The sequence below is a fragment of the Pleurodeles waltl genome, chromosome 6, assembly GCF_031143425.1.
Source record: "Pleurodeles waltl isolate 20211129_DDA chromosome 6, aPleWal1.hap1.20221129, whole genome shotgun sequence".
In the NCBI taxonomy this organism is placed as follows: domain Eukaryota; kingdom Metazoa; phylum Chordata; class Amphibia; order Caudata; family Salamandridae; genus Pleurodeles; species Pleurodeles waltl.
In genome coordinates, this window is record NC_090445.1 from 1,081,604,275 (window position 1) to 1,081,622,606 (window position 18,332).

General features: G+C 45.4%; 1 protein-coding gene across 17 annotated transcripts in view; it reads right to left on the reverse strand.

Annotated features, from left to right (window-relative positions):
* UBR4 (ubiquitin protein ligase E3 component n-recognin 4) overlaps nt 1-18,332 on the reverse strand; it is a 1,862,787-nt gene that overhangs the window by 1,407,717 nt on the left and 436,738 nt on the right. For all 17 annotated transcript variants that reach the window (XM_069240131.1, XM_069240143.1, XM_069240141.1 and 14 more), the window contains exon 23: nt 12,856-13,038. In XM_069240131.1, the coding sequence (XP_069096232.1) occupies nt 12,856-13,038 (183 nt within the window). The remainder of the gene's footprint in view (nt 1-12,855; nt 13,039-18,332) is intronic.

The window sequence follows — 18,332 nt, forward strand, 5'->3', positions numbered from 1 at the left end:
TACTCTCCGACTGAGTACCAAAACCTGTCCCCCCTGAGCCCCCACAGCGCCGCCTGCAGAGGGAATCCCGAGGCTTCCCCTGACCGCGACTCTCTGAAACCTAAGTCCCGACGCCTGGAAAAGACCCTGCACCCGCAGCCCCCAGGACCTGAAGGACCGGACTTTCACTGCAGAAGTGACCCCCAGGAGTCCCTCTCCCTTGCCCAAGTGGAGGTTTCCCCGAGGAAGCCCCCCTTGCCTGCCTGCAGCGCTGAAGAGATCCGTTGATCTCTCATTGACTAACATTGCGAACCCGACGCTTGTTTCTACACTGCACCCGGCCGCCCCCGCGCTGCTGAGGGTGAAATTTCTGTGTGGACTTGTGTCCCCCCCGGTGCCCTACAAAACCCCCCCTGGTCTGCCCTCCGAAGACGCGGGTACTTACTTGCAAGCAGACCGGAACCGGGGCACCCCCCTTCTCTCCATTGCAGCCTATGCGTTTTGGGCACCACTTTGAACTCTGCACCTGACCGGCCCTGAGCTGCTGGTGTGGTGACCTTGGGGTTGCTCTGAACCCCCAACGGTGGGCTACCTTGGACCAAGAACTGAACCCTGTAAGTGTCTTACTTACCTGGTAAAACTAACAAAAACTTACCTCCCCCAGGAACTGCGAAAATTGCACTGTGTCCACTTTTTAAATAGCTATTTGTGAATAACTTGAAAAGTATACATGCAATTGAAATGATTCAAAGTTCCTAATGTACTTACCTGCAATACCTTTCAAACAAGATATTACATGTTAAATTTGAACCTGTGGTTCTTAAAATAAACTAAGAAAATATATTTTTCTATAACAAAACCTATTGGCTGGATTTGTCTCTGAGTGTGTGTACCTCATTTATTGTCTATGTGTATGTACAACAAATGCTTAACACTACTCCTTGGATAAGCCTACTGCTCGACCACACTACCACAAAATAGAGCATTAGTATTATCTCTTTTTACCACTATTTTACCTCTAAGGGGAACCCTTGGACTCTGTGCATGCTATTCCTTACTTTGAAATAGCACATACAGAGCCAACTTCCTACATTGGTGGATCAGCGGTGGGGTACAAGACTTTGCATTTGCTGGACTACTCGGCCAATACCTGATCACACGACAAATTCCAAAATTGTCATTAGAAATTGATTTTTGCAATTTGAAAAGTTTTCTAAATTCTTAAAAGACCTGCTAGGGCCTTGTGTTAGATCCTGTTTAGCATTTCTTTTAGAGTTTAAAAGTTTGTAAAAGTTTGAATTAGATTCTAGAACCAGTTGTAGATTCTTAAAAAGTATTCCAACTTTTAGAAGCAAAATGTCTAGCACAGATGTGACTGTGGTGGAACTCGACACCACACCTTACCTCCATCTTAAGATGAGGGAGCTAAGGTCACTCTGTAAAATAAAGAAAATAACAATGGGCCCCAAACCTACCAAAATACAGCTCCAGGAGCTTTTGGCAGAGTTTGAAAAGGCCAACCCCTCTGAGGGTGGCAACTCAGAGGAAGAGGATAGTGACTTGGAGGAAAATTCCCCCCTACCAGTCCTATCTAGGGAGAACAGGGTCTCTCAAACCCTGACTCCAAAAATAATAGTCAGAGATGCTGGTTCCCTCACAGGAGAGACCAACACCTCTGAAATCACTGAGGATAACTCCAGTGAAGAGGACATCCAGTTAGCCAGGATGGCCAAAAGACTGGCTTTGGAAAGACAGATCCTAGCCATAGAGAGGGAAAGACAAGAGATGGGCCTAGGACCCATCAATGGTGGCAGCAACATAAATAGGGTCAGAGATTCTCCTGACATGTTGAAAATCCCCAAAGGGATTGTAACTAAATATGAAGATGGTGATGACATCACCAAATGGTTCACAGCTTTTGAGAGGGCTTGTGTAACCAGAAAAGTGAACAGATCTCACTGGGGTGCTCTCCTTTGGGAAATGTTCACAGGAAAGTGTAGGGATAGACTCCTCACACTCTCTGGACAAGATGCAGAATCTTATGACCTCATGAAGGGTACCCTGATTGAGGGCTTTGGATTCTCCACTGAGGAGTATAGGATTAGATTCAGGGGGGCTCAAAAATCCTCGAGCCAGACCTGGGTTGACTTTGTAGACTACTCAGTAAAAACACTAGATGGTTGGATTCAAGGCAGTGGTGTAAGTAATTATGATGGGCTGTACAATTTATTTGTGAAAGAACACCTGTTAAGTAATTGTTTCAATGATAAACTGCATCAGCATCTGGTAGACCTAGGACCAATTTCTCCCCAAGAATTGGGAAAGAAGGCGGACCATTGGGTCAAGACTAGGGTGTCCAAAACTTCCACAGGGGGTGACCAAAAGAAAGGGGTCACAAAACCTCCCCAGGGGAAAGGTGGTGAGACAGCCAAAAACAAAAATAGTCAAGAGTCTTCTAAAGGCCCCCAAAAACCTGCACAGGAGGGTGGGCCCAGAGCCTCTTCACAAAACAATCCTGGGTACAAGGGTAAAAACTTTGATCCCAAAAAGACCTGGTGTCCAAACTGTAGTCAGTCTGGACACCAAACTGGAGACAAGGCCTGTCCCAAGAAAAGTTCCACTCCAAACTCCAATCCAGGTAACACTGGAATGGCTAGTCTCCAAGTGGGATCAACAGTGTGCCCAGAGCAAATCAGGGTCCACACTGAAGCTACTCTAGTCTCTGAGGGTGGGGTGGATTTAGCCACACTAGCTGCCTGGCCTCCTAACATGCAAAAATACAGGCAGCAACTCTTTATTAATGGGACAAGTGTAGAGGGCCTGAGGGATACAGGTGCCAGTGTCACCATGGTGACAGAGAAACTGGTTTCCCCTGGCCAATACCTGACTGGAAAAACTTATACAGTCACCAATGCTGACAATCAAACTAAAGCACATCCCATGGCAATGGTAACTTTAGAATGGGGAGGGGTCAATGGCCTGAAACAGGTGGTGGTCTCCTCAAACATCCCAGTAGACTGTCTGCTTGGAAATGATCTGGAGTCCTCAGCATGGGCTGAGGTAGAACTAAAAACCCATGCAGCCATGCTGGGTATCCCTGAACTGGTGTGTGTAAAAACAAGAGCACAATGCAAGGCACAGGGTGAAAAAGTAGAGCTGGAGTCTGGAAAAATGGCCCAGCCTACCAAGAGAAAAGGAAAGTCAGTTGGGAAACCAACTGCAACACAGTCAGAAAAAGAGAACCTCTCTTCTCAGGAAGAAGTTCTGCCCTCTGAGGGAACTGAGCCTTTGGAGCTTGAACCTTATCAGGTTGAGCTCTTAGGCCCAGGGGGACCCTCAAGGGAGGAGCTGTGTAAGGGACAAGAAACCTGTCCCTCTCTTGAAGGCCTTAGGCAGCAAGCTGCTGAAGAGTCCAAGGGCAAGAAAAATGTAACACATAGGGTCTATTGGGAAGATGGACTCCTGTACACTGAGGCCAGAGACCCCAAACCTGGTGCCACTAGGAGAGTGGTAGTGCCTCAGGGTTTCAGAGAGTTTATTCTGACCTTGGCCCATGATATTCCCCTTGCTGGGCATTTGGGACAAACCAAGACGTGGGAGAGGTTAGTCAACCACTTCTACTGGCCCAATATGTCCCAGAAGGTTAAGGAGTTTTGCCTCTCCTGCCCCACCTGTCAATCCAGTGGTAAGACAGGTGGGCACCCAAAGGCCCCCCTCATTCCACTTCCAGTGGTGGGGGTCCCCTTTGAAAGAGTGGGTGTGGACATAGTTGGTCCACTGGAACCTCCCACAGCCTCAGGAAATATGTACATCCTAGTAGTAGTGGATCATGCTACTAGGTATCCTGAAGCTATTCCCCTTAGGTCGACTACTGCCCCTGCAGTAGCCAAGGCCCTCATTGGTATCTTTACCAGAGTGGGTTTCCCTAAGGAGGTGGTGTCTGACAGAGGTACCAACTTCATGTCAGCATACCTAAAACACATGTGGAATGAGTGTGGAGTGACTTACAAATTCACTACCCCATACCATCCACAAACTAATGGCTTAGTTGAGAGATTCAACAAGACATTAAAAGGCATGATCATGGGGCTCCCAGAAAAACTCAAAAGGAGATGGGATGTCCTCTTGCCATGCCTGCTTTTCGCTTACAGAGAGGTGCCACAGAAGGGAGTAGGATTCTCACCCTTTGAACTTCTGTTTGGTCACCCTGTAAGGGGACCACTTGCTCTTGTTAAAGAAGGCTGGGAGAGACCTCTTCATGAGCCTAAACAAGACATAGTGGACTATGTACTTGGCCTTCGCTCTAGAATGGCAGAGTACATGGAAAAGGCAACCAAAAACCTTGAGGCCAGCCAACAGCTCCAGAAGTTTTGGTATGACCAAAAGGCTGCACTAGTTGAGTTCCAACCAGGGCAGAAAATCTGGGTTCTGGAGCCTGTGGCTCCCAGGGCACTCCAGGACAAATGGAGTGGCCCTTGCCCAGTGCTAGAAAGGAAGAGTCAGGTCACCTACCTGGTGGACCTGGGCACAAGCAGGAGCCCCAAGAGGGTGATCCATGTGAACCGCCTTAAGCTCTTGCATGACAGGGCTGATGTAAATCTGTTGATGGTAACAGATGAGGATCAGGAGGCAGAGAGTGAACCTCTCCCTGATCTTCTGTCATCAGACCCAAAAGATGGCTCAGTAGATGGAGTGATCTACTCAGACACCCTCTCTGGCCAACAGCAAGCTGATTGTAGGAGAGTCCTACAACAGTTTCCTGAACTCTTCTCCTTAACCCCTGGTCAGACACACCTGTGTACCCATGATGTGGACACAGGAGACAGCATGCCTGTCAAAAACAAAATCTTTAGACAGTCTGACCATGTTAAGGAAAGCATCAAGGTGGAAGTCCACAAGATGCTGGAATTGGGAGTAATTGAGCGCTCTGACAGCCCCTGGGCTAGCCCAGTGGTCTTAGTCCCCAAACCTCACACCAAAGATGGAAAGAAAGAGATGAGGTTTTGTGTGGACTACAGAGGGCTCAATTCTGTCACCAAGACAGATGCTCATCCAATTCCTAGAGCTGATGAGCTCATAGATAAATTAGGTGCTGCCAAATTCCTAAGTACCTTTGACTTGACAGCAGGGTACTGGCAAATAAAAATGGCACCTGGAGCAAAAGAGAAAACAGCATTCTCCACACCTGATGGGCATTATCAGTTTACTGTTATGCCCTTTGGTTTAAAGAATGCCCCTGCCACCTTCCAAAGGTTGGTGAATCAAGTCCTTGCTGGCTTGGAGTCCTTTAGCACAGCTTATCTTGATGATATTGCTGTCTTTAGCTCCACCTGGCAGGATCACCTGGTCCACCTGAAGAAGGTTTTGAAGGCTCTGCAATCTGCAGGCCTGTCTATCAAGGCATCCAAATGCCAGATAGGGCAGGGAACTGTGGTTTACTTGGGCCACCTTGTAGGTGGAGGCCAAGTTCAGCCACTCCAACCCAAGATCCAGACTATTCTGGACTGGGTAGCTCCAAAAACCCAGACTCAAGTCAGGGCATTCCTTGGCTTGACTGGGTATTACCGGAGGTTTGTGAAGGGATATGGATCCATTGTGACAGCCCTCACTGAACTCACCTCCAAGAAAATGCCCAAGAAAGTGAACTGGACTGTGGAATGCCAACAGGCCTTTGACACCCTGAAACAAGCAGTGTGCTCAGCACCAGTTCTAAAAGCTCCAGATTATTCTAAGCAGTTCATTGTGCAGACTGATGCCTCTGAACATGGGATAGGGGCAGTTTTGTCCCAAACAAATGATGATGGCCTTGACCAGCCTGTTGCTTTCATTAGCAGGAGGTTACTCCCCAGGGAGCAGCGTTGGAGTGCCATTGAGAGGGAGGCCTTTGCTGTGGTTTGGTCTCTGAAGAAGCTGAGACCATACCTCTTTGGGACTCACTTCCTAGTTCAAACTGACCACAGACCTCTCAAATGGCTGATGCAAATGAAAGGTGAAAATCCTAAACTGTTGAGGTGGTCCATCTCCCTACAGGGAATGGACTTTATAGTGGAACACAGACCTGGGACTGCCCATGCCAATGCAGATGGCCTTTCCAGGTTCTTCCACTTAGAAAATGAAGTTCTTTTGGGAAAGGTTAGTCTCATCCTCTTTCGTTTGGGGGGGGGGGTTGTGTAAGGAAATGCCTCCTTGGCATGGTTGCCCCCTGACTTTTTGCCTTTGCTGATGCTATGTTTACAATTGAAAGTGTGCTGAGGCCTGCTAACCAGGCCCCAGCACCAGTGTTCTTTCCCTAACCTGTACTTTTGTATCCACAATTGGCAGACCCTGGCATCCAGATAAGTCCCTTGTAACTGGTACTTCTAGTACCAAGGGCCCTGATGCCAAGGAAGGTCTCTAAGGGCTGCAGCATGTCTTATGCCACCCTGGAGACCTCTCCCTCAGCACAGACACCCTGCTTGCCAGCTTGTGTGTGCTAGTGAGAACAAAACAAGTAAGTCGACATGACACTCCCCTCAGGGTGCCATGCCAGCCTCTCACTGCCTATGCAGTATAGGTAAGACACCCCTCTAGCAGGCCTTACAGCCCTAAGGCAGGGTGCACTATACCATAGGTGAGGGTACCAGTGCATGAGCACTGTACCCCTACAGTGTCTAAGCAAAACCTTAGACATTGTAAGTGCAGGGTAGCCATAAGAGTATATGGTCTGGGAGTCTGTTTTACACGAACTCCACAGCACCATAATGGCTACACTGAAAACTGGGAAGTTTGGTATCAAACTTCTCAGCACAATAAATGCCCACTGATGCCAGTGTACATTTTATTGCAAAATACACCCCAGAGGGCACCTTAGAGGTGCCCCCTGAAACTTAACCGACTATCTGTGTAGGCTGACTAGTTCCAGCAGCCTGCCACACTAGAGACATGTTGCTGGCCCCATGGGGAGAGTGCCTTTGTCACTCTGAGGCCAGTAACAAAGCCTGCACTGGGTGGAGATGCTAACACCTCCCCCAGGCAGGAGCTGTAACACCTGGCGGTGAGCCTCAAAGGCTCACCCCTTTGTCACAGCACCGCAGGACACTCCAGCTAGTGGAGTTGCCCGCCCCCTCCGGTCCCGGCCCCCACTTTTGGCGGCAAGGCCGGAGAAAATAATGAGAATAACAAGGAGGAGTCACTGACCAGTCAGGACAGCCCCTAAGGTGTCCTGAGCTGAGGTGACTAACTTTTAGAAATCCTCCATCTTGCAGATGGAGGATTCCCCCAATAGGGTTAGGATTGTGACCCCCTCCCCTTGGGAGGAGGCACAAAGAGGGTGTACCCACCCTCAGGGCTAGTAGCCATTGGCTACTAACCCCCCAGACCTAAACACGCCCTTAAATTTAGTATTTAAGGGCTACCCTGAACCCTAGAAAATTAGATTCCTGCAAACTACAAGAAGGACTGCCTAGCTGAAAACCCCTGCAGAGGAAGACCAGAAGACGACGACTGCCTTGGCACCAGAAACTCACCGGCCTGTCTCCTGCCTTCCAAAGAACTCTGCTCCAGCGACGCCTTCCAAGGGACCAGCGACCTCTGAATCCTCTGAGGACTGCCCTGCTTCGAAAAAGACAAGAAACTCCCGAGGACAGCGGACCTGCTCCAAAAAGACTGCAACTTTGTTTCCAGAAGCAGCTTTAAAGAACCCTGCAACTCCCCGCAAGAAGCGTGAGACTTGCAACACTGCACCCGGCGACCCCGACTCGGCTGGTGGAGAACCAACACCTCAGGGAGGACCCCCGGACTACTCTCCGACTGAGTACCAAAACCTGTCCCCCCTGAGCCCCCACAGCGCCGCCTGCAGAGGGAATCCCGAGGCTTCCCCTGACCGCGACTCTCTGAAACCTAAGGCCCGACGCCTGGAAAAGACCCTGCACCCGCAGCCCCCAGGACCTGAAGGACCGGACTTTCACTGCAGAAGTGACCCCCCAGGAGTCCCTCTCCCATTGCCCAAGTGGAGGTTTCCCCGAGGAAGCCCCCCTTGCCTGCCTGCAGCGCTGAAGAGATCCGTTGATCTCTCCTTGACTAACATTGCGAACCCGACGCTTGTTTCTACACTGCACCCGGCCGCCCCCGCGCTGCTGAGGGTGAAATTTCTGTGTGGACTTGTGTCCCCCCCGGTGCCCTACAAAACCCCCCCTGGTCTGCCCTCCGAAGACGCGGGTACTTACTTGCAAGCAGACCGGAACCGGGGCACCCCCCTTCTCTCCATTGCAGCCTATGCGTTTTGGGCACCACTTTGAACTCTGCACCTGACCGGCCCTGAGCTGCTGGTGTGGTGACCTTGGGGTTGCTCTGAACCCCCAACGGTGGGCTACCTTGGACCAAGAACTGAACCCTGTAAGTGTCTTACTTACCTGGTAAAACTAACAAAAACTTACCTCCCCCAGGAACTGTGAAAATTGCACTAAGTGTCCACTTTTAAAACAGCTTATTGTGTTTTATGTGAAAAGTATACATGCTAAAGTAATGATTCAAAGTTCCTAGAGTACTTACCTGCAATACCTTTCAAAAGAGCTATTACATGTAAAATTTGAACCTGTGGTTCTTAAAATAAACTAAGAAAATATATTTTTCTATAACAAAACCTATTGGCTGGATTTGTCTCTGAGTGTGTGTACCTCATTTATTGTCTATGTGTATGTACAACAAATGCTTAACACTACTCCTTGGATAAGCCTACTGCTCGACCACACTACCACAAAATAGAGCATTAGTATTATCTCTTTTTACCACTATTTTACCTCTAAGGGGAACCCTTGGACTCTGTGCATGCTATTCCTTACTTTGAAATAGCACATACAGAGCCAACTTCCTACAAGTGGTATTACATTTTGGAAAGCTTGTATCCTTTGAATATTTGGAAACGCTAAAGCTAGTTGAGTATTTAGGATAGCACCTAGGTACTTGTACTGGTTGAAGGTGTGACTTTTGGTAGTTTATAGAAAACACTAGTGTGTGCAGAGTTTCTATCACATAACGAGTATGTTTTTGGCATTGTGTAAGATTGTTTGATTTTATTAGCCAATCGTCGAGATATGGAAAGATATGGATGTGTTGTCTTCTTAAGTATGCTGCTTCTACTGCTAGACACTTTGTGAACACCCTTGGAGCTGTTATGCCAAATGGCAACACTTTGAACTGGTAGTGTTTTCCTGTTATGACAAACCTGAGGTATTTTCTGTGTTCTGGGTGAATGGGTATGTGGAAATATGCTTTCTTGAGGTCTAGAGCAGTCAAAGTCTTGTTTTTTGCAGTAGTGGAATAACATCTTGCAGAGTTACCATGTGAGAATGCTCTGACAAGATGTATAGACTGAGGGGCCTCAGGTCTAATATGGGTCCGAGGGTGCCATTATTTTGGGAATTAAGAACTATAGTGACTATACTCTTTATCCTTGTTGGGACTGTGGAACCAGGAACCAATTCTATTGCTTGTTTGAACAGTAGAGATTGTACTTCTTGTTGTAACAGAACTGTATGTTCGGGGGACAACTTGTGGTATCTTGGCGGAATGTCTGGAGGGTTGGATATCAATTCTAGGCAATAAAACCTCCTCAAAACGGTGGCCTGCAAAATGAACCTCTATATGGGGTGGTGTACAAAGCGCCCATTGCTTTCCCAGTATCTGAGTCCTTCCTCAGTTGTTCAATAGTGGTGTCCACTTCTGGGCCAAAGAGGTGCTTTTTATCAAAAGGCATGTGAAGTACAGCCTGTTGAATTTCTGGTTTAAAACAAGACGAGCGCAGGCATGCATGTCTTCTGATTGTGATGGCAGGGTTTACGCTCCTTGCAGCTGTATCAGCAGCATCAAGGTCAGATCTTATCTGATTATTGCTAATCGCTTGCCCCTCTTCTACTACTTGCTGTGCCCTCTTCTGGTGCTCTTTTGGGAGATGCTGTATAATATCCTGCATTTCATCCCAATGGGCCCTATCATACCGGGCTAGAAGTGCCTGATAATTTGCAATTCTCCCCTGATTTGCTGCCTGTGTAGCAATTCTTTTCCCTGCTGAGTCACATTTTCTGCTCTACTTATCAGGAGGTGCATCTCCTGAAGTATGCCTATTTACCCTCTTTCTTGCTGCACTGGCTACCACTGAGTCTGGAGGGACCTGGTGAGTAATGTAATCTGAATCAGAGGGTGCAGGCTTATACTTTTTATTGATTCTAGGTGTGATGATCATAGATTTTACAGTCTCGCTAAAAATTTGGTTTGCGTGTTTAACCATGCCTGGTAACATTGTGAGACACTGGTACTTGTGTATTAAATAAGAAATCTTCTTCCAATGGCTCTGAATGCATGGTTACCCCATGATAAGCTGCTGCCCTGGATATGACTTGGTTGTATGCAGTGGTATCTTCTGGTGGAGAAGGTTTTGATTGGTAAGTATCTGGGTCATTATCTGGGATGGGATCAGGGTCATGAAGATCCCATGGGTCTGCCGTACCTCCTTGGGAATATAACGAATGTGTTGGAGAGGCATTGGTGGTGGGCTGTTGTGCGGTGAGAAATAATTGTGGAGAATGAGGAGGAGAAGTATGAAGAGGTATTGGTTTCTTTTGTTTTTGCATCTTTGCTGGTGGCTGTACAGAGTCCAGTTCCTCTTGGAAAGCCAGCTTTCTTTTTGTTTTTAAAGGAGGTGCAGTGACAATTCTTCCTGTCTATTCTGTCTTGTCTCTCACCCATGATTTGTAAAATTGGCTCAATGTCAGGCTCTTCCTCAGAGGTTTTATGAGATTCTCTCAATTTTTTTAAAGTCCTTGTTCCTCTGTATATGTGGATTTTTTCGGCTCTGACGTTTGTTTTTTTTGGTCCCGAAAAGGTAGTGGAAGGTCTCGGCTCTGAGGCTGATTGACGAATTTTTGGCTCCGAAGAATGGGCTTTTACACTAGAGTCCGAAACTGAGCCTTTAACAGATTTACTCGACTCCGAAGTATATGGAGGAGTGACCTTTTCGGCACCGACCCCGAAGGACAGTCACCAACATTCTTTTTTCGGGCCGAACCATGGCCTTCTGGCTGTGGCTTACCCAAGGCCTTGAAATGTTTTGCTGCAGGGGTGTAGGGTCAGACGTACTCACATACTGTCCAGCTGTGATGGGTCTGTCGTCTTCAGACTCTTGTTCGGAATCTGTGTCTCGGATGGAGACCGATGGCTGCGCCTGCTCTTCTTCAGCGACGTCGAGATGTTCACTGCTTTTTGACGCCATTTTGAATCTTCTAGCTTCCCGCTCTGAGGGACTTTGATCAAAATGATCGACATGCCCCACAATCTTCCTCCCGATGGTCTGGAGAAAGGCACAAATTACAAACCAAGTGCTGGTCTGTATAGGGGTACTGCGCATGGCACAGAGGACAGAATCTGAATGGAGTCTGATCCATCAGGCTTTCCACGGGGTAGGCCCGAAGAGGCCCGAGTTGGGTGCACGCGCCCCAAAGGGCGAAAAAGAAGGTTCCGACGGTACTACCGGTTCGATGCTAGATGGGAAACACAATCAAAACAATACCAACGAATAAGAAGGTTTTCTGAGGGTTTCCAAATCAAAATCTTGGACTGAGGAAATACGTCCGAACCTGACCGCGGAATGAAAACAATCTAACAATGGAGTCAATGTCCACGTGCAATGGGACCGAGAGGAGTCACTCGATCCGGTGACTCCGCAAAGACTTCTTTGAAGAAAAACAACTTGTGACACTCCTAGCTCAACACTAGATTTCGGAAGGGATATACATGACATGTCTATCTGCAGCTACACACATATATACACACACACACACATATATATATATATATATATATATATATATATATATGAAAGAAGTGACTCAAACAGATTATCTCACTAAAGAACAAAAATATATTTCTACTACAACGTTTCAGCTTCCGCCTTCCTCAGGTAGTACACGATGGTTTGCTCAGTGGCTGCACAGCTGACACTGGTGGATTTTCAAAAAGCATCATGAGTGAAGATTCCAATTGGAATGTGGAATCAGTGCAGTCCTGAGAACTCTTCAGATATGCAGAAATCAAGTGGTATTGTCCGTGATGTTCAGTCCATCTGGATGCCGTGATTTTAAACGGTACATCCAGAAATTTTCTCTGATGTCCAGTAGTTCTTCCTTCAAAACATGTTCCACAGGAAGAACTACTGGACATCAGAGAACATTTCTGGATGTACCGTTTAAAATCACTGCATCCAGATGGACTGAACATCACTGACAATACCACTTGATTTCTGCATATCTGAAGAGTTCTCAGGACTGCACTGATTCCACATTCCAATTGTAATCTTCACTCATGATGCTTTTTGAAAATCCACCAGTGTCAGCTGTGCAGCCACTGAGCAAACCATCTTGTACTACCTGAGGAAGGCGGAAGCTGAAACATTGTAGTAGAAATATATTTTTGTTCTTTAGTGAGATCATCTGTTTGAGTCACTTCTTTCTTGGATATTACATTTTCTTGTGGCTCTTTGTATCCTTTGGGATCCAGATTTTTGACCTGGCTGGCTGTTTTCTTGTGATCCTGCATCTTCCAGTATCTATATCTATATATCTATATATATATATCTATCTATATATATATCTATCTATATATATATATCTATATAAAAAATTCAACACAGTTTCCAAGATGGAGATGACAGCTGTTTGGAGTGCCGGCTTACTGTGTTTGGAAACGGTGTTGAATATTGGCGGGTCCTGCGCCCGCAGTTTAGCACTGATCTAGTCAGGCGAAGGTCAGGATGGAATGCAGGGACTGTTCTTGATATATATGGTTTTTATTTGACATTTGAAATTCAGGAGGCATTCCCTTATGACGTATCTCTGTAGCCCTTACCTTAATCCACTGCACATAGGAAGGAAGACGCATGCGTGCAGACCATCGCAAAGTGTGCAGAATGTCACATTCACTCAGGTCAGGTGTGTTTGTGGCCAACTGCTTAATGTAGCTCTTGGACGGGGGCAAAATGCCCAGAATCCTCCACAGTACCAGAAAGTAATACTGACGGGAACATGCTTCCTGCATCAATGATAAGAAAACAGAACATCTGTTAACGTGTATACGTGTGTGTAATAGATATACAAATACACACCATGGCACAGCAACATGTGGGCCAACACCATTATTTTAAGCAACTGTTCAAATAAATACTATTACAATAGTGCAAACTTCAAATTCCACAGTACAGCAAAACTAATATGAGGAAAACATGTTTGACTTCCTCAGACTCCCATTAACATCTGCTGTACACAGGGAATCATCTCTGCTTATAGTGACTAGGTCTCTTCAATGTGAATTTACTGCACTGTACTTCACATATTTAACTCTTTGGATCATGTTTTAGGAAAAACATATTTTGCTGAAACAAGTACAAATGAAAAATATTGCGGCATAAACCATACAGGTTGATGTGGAGAATAAAATATGCTATTAACATTGTTGAGATAGGGGAGAGGCGTTCTATCTCAATAAGCTCAGCCTCTTGTTAATCTGGCCGTTTCACACACTTAAAGGTGATAAATAGCATATTTAACTCTGCATATATTTTCTAACTTTGGAGATCGTAATACTCATGGTAACATACAAGAGTATGTTTAGGATTGTATGCATTAACTCTGGAAATCATACAAACAAATTAAGGTAACATTACAAACAGTAAAAGTTGTAAACTGCAAAACCTATTACTTCTTCTCCCTATAAGCTAAAATGCATGGTATGGCTAAGAAATTGACTGAGCTACTGAGCCCGTGTAATAAAACTATAAAGGCTTAGAATCCAAGCATTGAATTCTGGGAGTGAATTGTTGTCATAAGTATACAGACTAGCATAGGGGAAAAACTGCTATGTCACTTTAAGGCTGCTGTTGGGACGCACAATCCCTGCATGCAGAGTAGGGAGTTCATTTTATCTATTTCATGTTGATAGTTTTGTGAAAAATAGTAATAAAAAATAAACAACAAATAAGGCCTTGTGAGTAAACCCTTGCTTCCATTCCCATGAATTCACTGGGGAGGAGGGCTCTGTTTGTTTATGATATTATTGAAGCTACCGTTTCCAAAGAACTGTTATAAGTAAGTAACTTTTTTCTTCTGTCAAGAGATCTTCATTAAAATTCATAACATCCAGTGTGTAGAGGAGCCGAACAGGTGAATATTGGGTCGAGATCTTTGTCAAAAGTCAGACAACAATGTCAGTCTACTTCTAATACCCTGTGGAGCCAGGTGAGGAGCTGGCAAATACCATACTGAGAAAACAAATCAGGATGGCTTTGGTATTTGCAACACGCCTTGAGTAAATGTCACATCATTTGAAACACACACCGTTAGTAGAGTGTGACAAGAGAACCTGAAAGAGGTACTTTTAGGGATCTCAACTTGGTCCTGGGGAAAGCCATTGACTTAAAAGGGCAAGGTAATTGGCTCAAACATGTAGACCTGAAGATGCTGGAGAAAATAACACTTTTTAACAACATCACCGTACGTTTTTAAAATTAACAGGTGGACCCAGACATTAAAATCCTTTAAAAGTGTGCAACTAGGTAATTTTATTTTTAATTAAAAAATTTTAACTTTGCAAATTGTGATGACATGCTAATTGTATGAAAATCTGAACCACTTAAGAGGATAAAAAAAAAATGTGGTTTCTCTTCTAGGTTAATTTATACATGCTAACAAGTATATAACATTACAACTCACAATTTCAACTTTTTACATTCAGGGGAGAAGAACACAGTCTACTTGGAGAATGAAAAAATATAAGTGCATGGACAGCTTTATTAAAAATAAATAAAAAATTTTTTTTTAAAAGGACATGCATATAGATACATTGGTAAGCTCAAATCAAACTTTGAACCTGACAAACACGTTGTTTTAGGTAAGAGTTGCTTTGTTAATACCCCGGATAAACAGAAAGGGCAATCAACCTAGATTCTCAAGACTGTAGCTCTCTCGCCCATATTCAAGAAAAAGTTAAGTGCAAATCTCAACTATCAATTTACTAGAAATTAAAAACCGTACAACAATTTTAATCTTAGAACTTGTCTTAAGAGCTGATGCAACCACCCATCTAGTAGAGATAAACATATAGAAATAGATGCCACTTTGTTATATTGGCCCTTCCCCAGGTGCCCCCATGTCAAGTTAGCAGATAGTGTTACGCATTGTGGCACAGTATAATTTTCCAATAAGTGTCCTTGGACAGAAATCTGCTAATGGTGAAAAGTGCCAACCTATTTTTGTGAATGTAGATAAATTATTCTTGGACTAAGACCACAGAGCTCCTAAAACATACGAGAGAGGTGGTTGCAATTAAAGGCACCTTTCAAGATAAGGACTGTAGTTGACATGGGTTCAGGCGATCAAAAGGAAGACCCATGAGTCACATGAAAACCACATTAATGTTCTAGACAATTGTGACACCCTCCGAAAGAGCCTTAATGACTGGCATTTTGGAAAGAGTTGTGCTGTGCTTTGAAGGTATGCTGTGCTGGCATTGCCTGATTTGTATGTGTAAGAGGTAAGAGGCTATGCCCTGCACAAAAATCTTGAGGGTCAAGGTGTTGCTAAATGCAGTACTCTGGTACCAGACTGTGAGGTTCATGCTCTCTGGGATCTGGATGTCTGAGCTGACCCTAACGCTGACTGACAAGGTCTGGTGTGTGTGCGGGAGATTCTTGACCTCTCTAGGAGTATTACGTACCAGAACTGTCTCACCCAGTTTGAGACCAATACGATGAGTCACACACTTGACTCAGGACCACAGGGAATGAAGGGTGAAGGCAGAATCGTGTAGCAAATATGCCTGGCCAGCTCATCCATTGTGCATTGCTCATGGACTGTGAATATCTGGAGGCAAAATTATAGCATTTTCCATTTTTGGGAGTGGCAAACATGTCTATTGTTGACATCTTTCACCACTGAAAATACTTACGTAGGGCTTGTGGGTGGAGTTCCCACTTGTGGAATTGTTGATGCATCAGACAAAGCAGGTTTGCAAAGTTCTTCTACAATCCTGGCAAATGCTCCACCAAGAGGAGAATGTGGCTTTGGACTGTGCAGTGCCAAAACCCCCGAGCTAATGCTGACTGCTGTGGAGAGTGAGTGGTGTCCTGCTTCCGAATGTAGAATTTCTCTGCCAAAATGACAAAATACTTTCAAGGCAAGTTTGATGGCTTGTTGCTCTAGAAAGTTCGTTTGACTTTCCTGGTGTTGAGGGTGCAGGTGCCTTGGAAAGTCAGCTTGATGAGGTGAGCTCCCCACCCGACCCAACGAGACGCATTAGTGTTGATGGTGGCCAGCATAATCAGGTCCAGAAAAAGCCTAATGAGCAAGAAGCTGTGGCTTTCCACCAAAGCACTGTTGTTTCTGCCCTGGCGGTCGATATGGAACATTGGCTGTCTATCGGAGATATCACTGCCATGGTCATAATTTGGCGGTACTTACTGATAGCCTGTTGGCGGTATTACCACCACTTTATCACCGACCGCCAGGGTCGTAGTGTGCTGAACCATGGTCGTTACCAACCTAAGATCCACTCCGTGCCCTTCTGTGTGATCTTGTAGCTGTCTGTGAAGAACGAACAAGTTACTTACCTGTAACTGTAGTTCTCTAGTATTGGAAACTCCCCGGTGTAATAAAAAAAACATTCTCAATTGCATATGAAGCTTAGAGGCACTAGGCCTCTTAATTTAGTAACATCTTAGTCATTTTATTAAAAAAAGGACCAAACTTAAGAGACAACCAATCAGCTCTCACCACCCTCTAGAACCCTCCAGTGAGGAGCTGATTTCCCTCAGATTTTCCAAGCACAAGGGCAATAATGGATCTAGGACTGAGGAAAATGAAGGTGATCTCCTCAGGGGAGGAAGGGTGGGTCACATGTGAATCTATGAAAGTTTTTAATACTGGAGAACTACAGTTACAGGTAAGTAACTTTTTCTTACTCCAGTTTTGAAACTTTCATAGATTCACATGCTTGAATCAGAATAGTAAGCAGTGTATAACACATTTTCGTCTTATAGGTAGCAGCATAGCACTCTGAAATGCGAACTGGCATGATAATATGCACATACACTTCTTGCTATGATCTACAGCATTATTATAAAGAAAATGTGATACAAAAGAAAACAAGTGGATGGAGTCAAATAATGATTTAGCTCACCTTCATTGAAAAAGGTTTCGAAGGACCGCTTGACCAACGACTACATCCCAAAGTGACTCTGTGTCCAAGAAGTAATGCTGCATGAAGGTGTGAGTTGTCCTCCATGTCGTAGCACAACAGATGTCTTTAATTGATACACCAGCAAACAGCGCACAGGACGCAGATATAGCTCTGGTAGAATGTGCCCTTACGCTTGTGTGCAATTGCCTTAATGCTTTCTGATGGCAGAATATGATGGAGTCTTTAATCCATCGGGATATGGTCTTTTTCGTTAGAGTGACCTTTTCTAGAGGCACTGAATAATACAGATAACTGAGTGGACTGTCTGAACGACTTTGTTCTGTCCAGATAGAATTTTATTAACCTTTTAAGGTCAAGTGAATTGAGAATTCTTTACGCAGTAGTTTGCGGGTTCGGGAAGAAAGTTTTGAGCACAACTGGCTCGTTGATATGGGATTCCGAAGGTACTTTAGGAACGAATTTAGGATGGTGCGCAGGATGACCATCTTGTTTGAACTGCAAAAAAGGTTCTTGTATAGTGAAAGCTTGAACTCTGCACGCCGAAGTAAGGGCGAGAAGGACAGCCACTTTCCAAGTGAGGTACTTGATGTCTACCCTGTGGATAGGCTCAAAAGGCTCCTTCCTAAGCTGGCCAAGGACGATGTTAAGTTGCCATGCCGGCGGAGAAGCTTTACTGGAGGAAAAGCTCTGAAGAGACCTATAGGGAATTGCTTTACCGATCTGAGAGAACATAAGGACGGTTTTTACCTGGTACTCTTCTGTATCTGGAGATGGCCGCTAAACGGACTAATTGAGGAATGGGCCAGACTGGAACGTACCAGCTGTAAGAAATCTGGCAACACTGCCGCCGGTGCGGAGGAGAGAGGGTGCATATTTTGGGTTTCGCACCATACACAAAATAGTTTCCATTTTAGTCGGTAAGATTTGTTGGTGCTAGCTGCACGTGTGTTAGCTAGCAGTTCTCTGCACTCAGTCGGTAGATCTAGATGGCCAACTTCATTTTATTCAGGAGCCATGAGTATAAACTGAGGCACTTGGGGTCCGGGTGCCTCACTTGCCCCCGATTGATGGTAAGCAGCTGCGGAATTGGTCTGAGTCTGATGGGCGGACTGGCCGACAGGAGAAGCAACTAC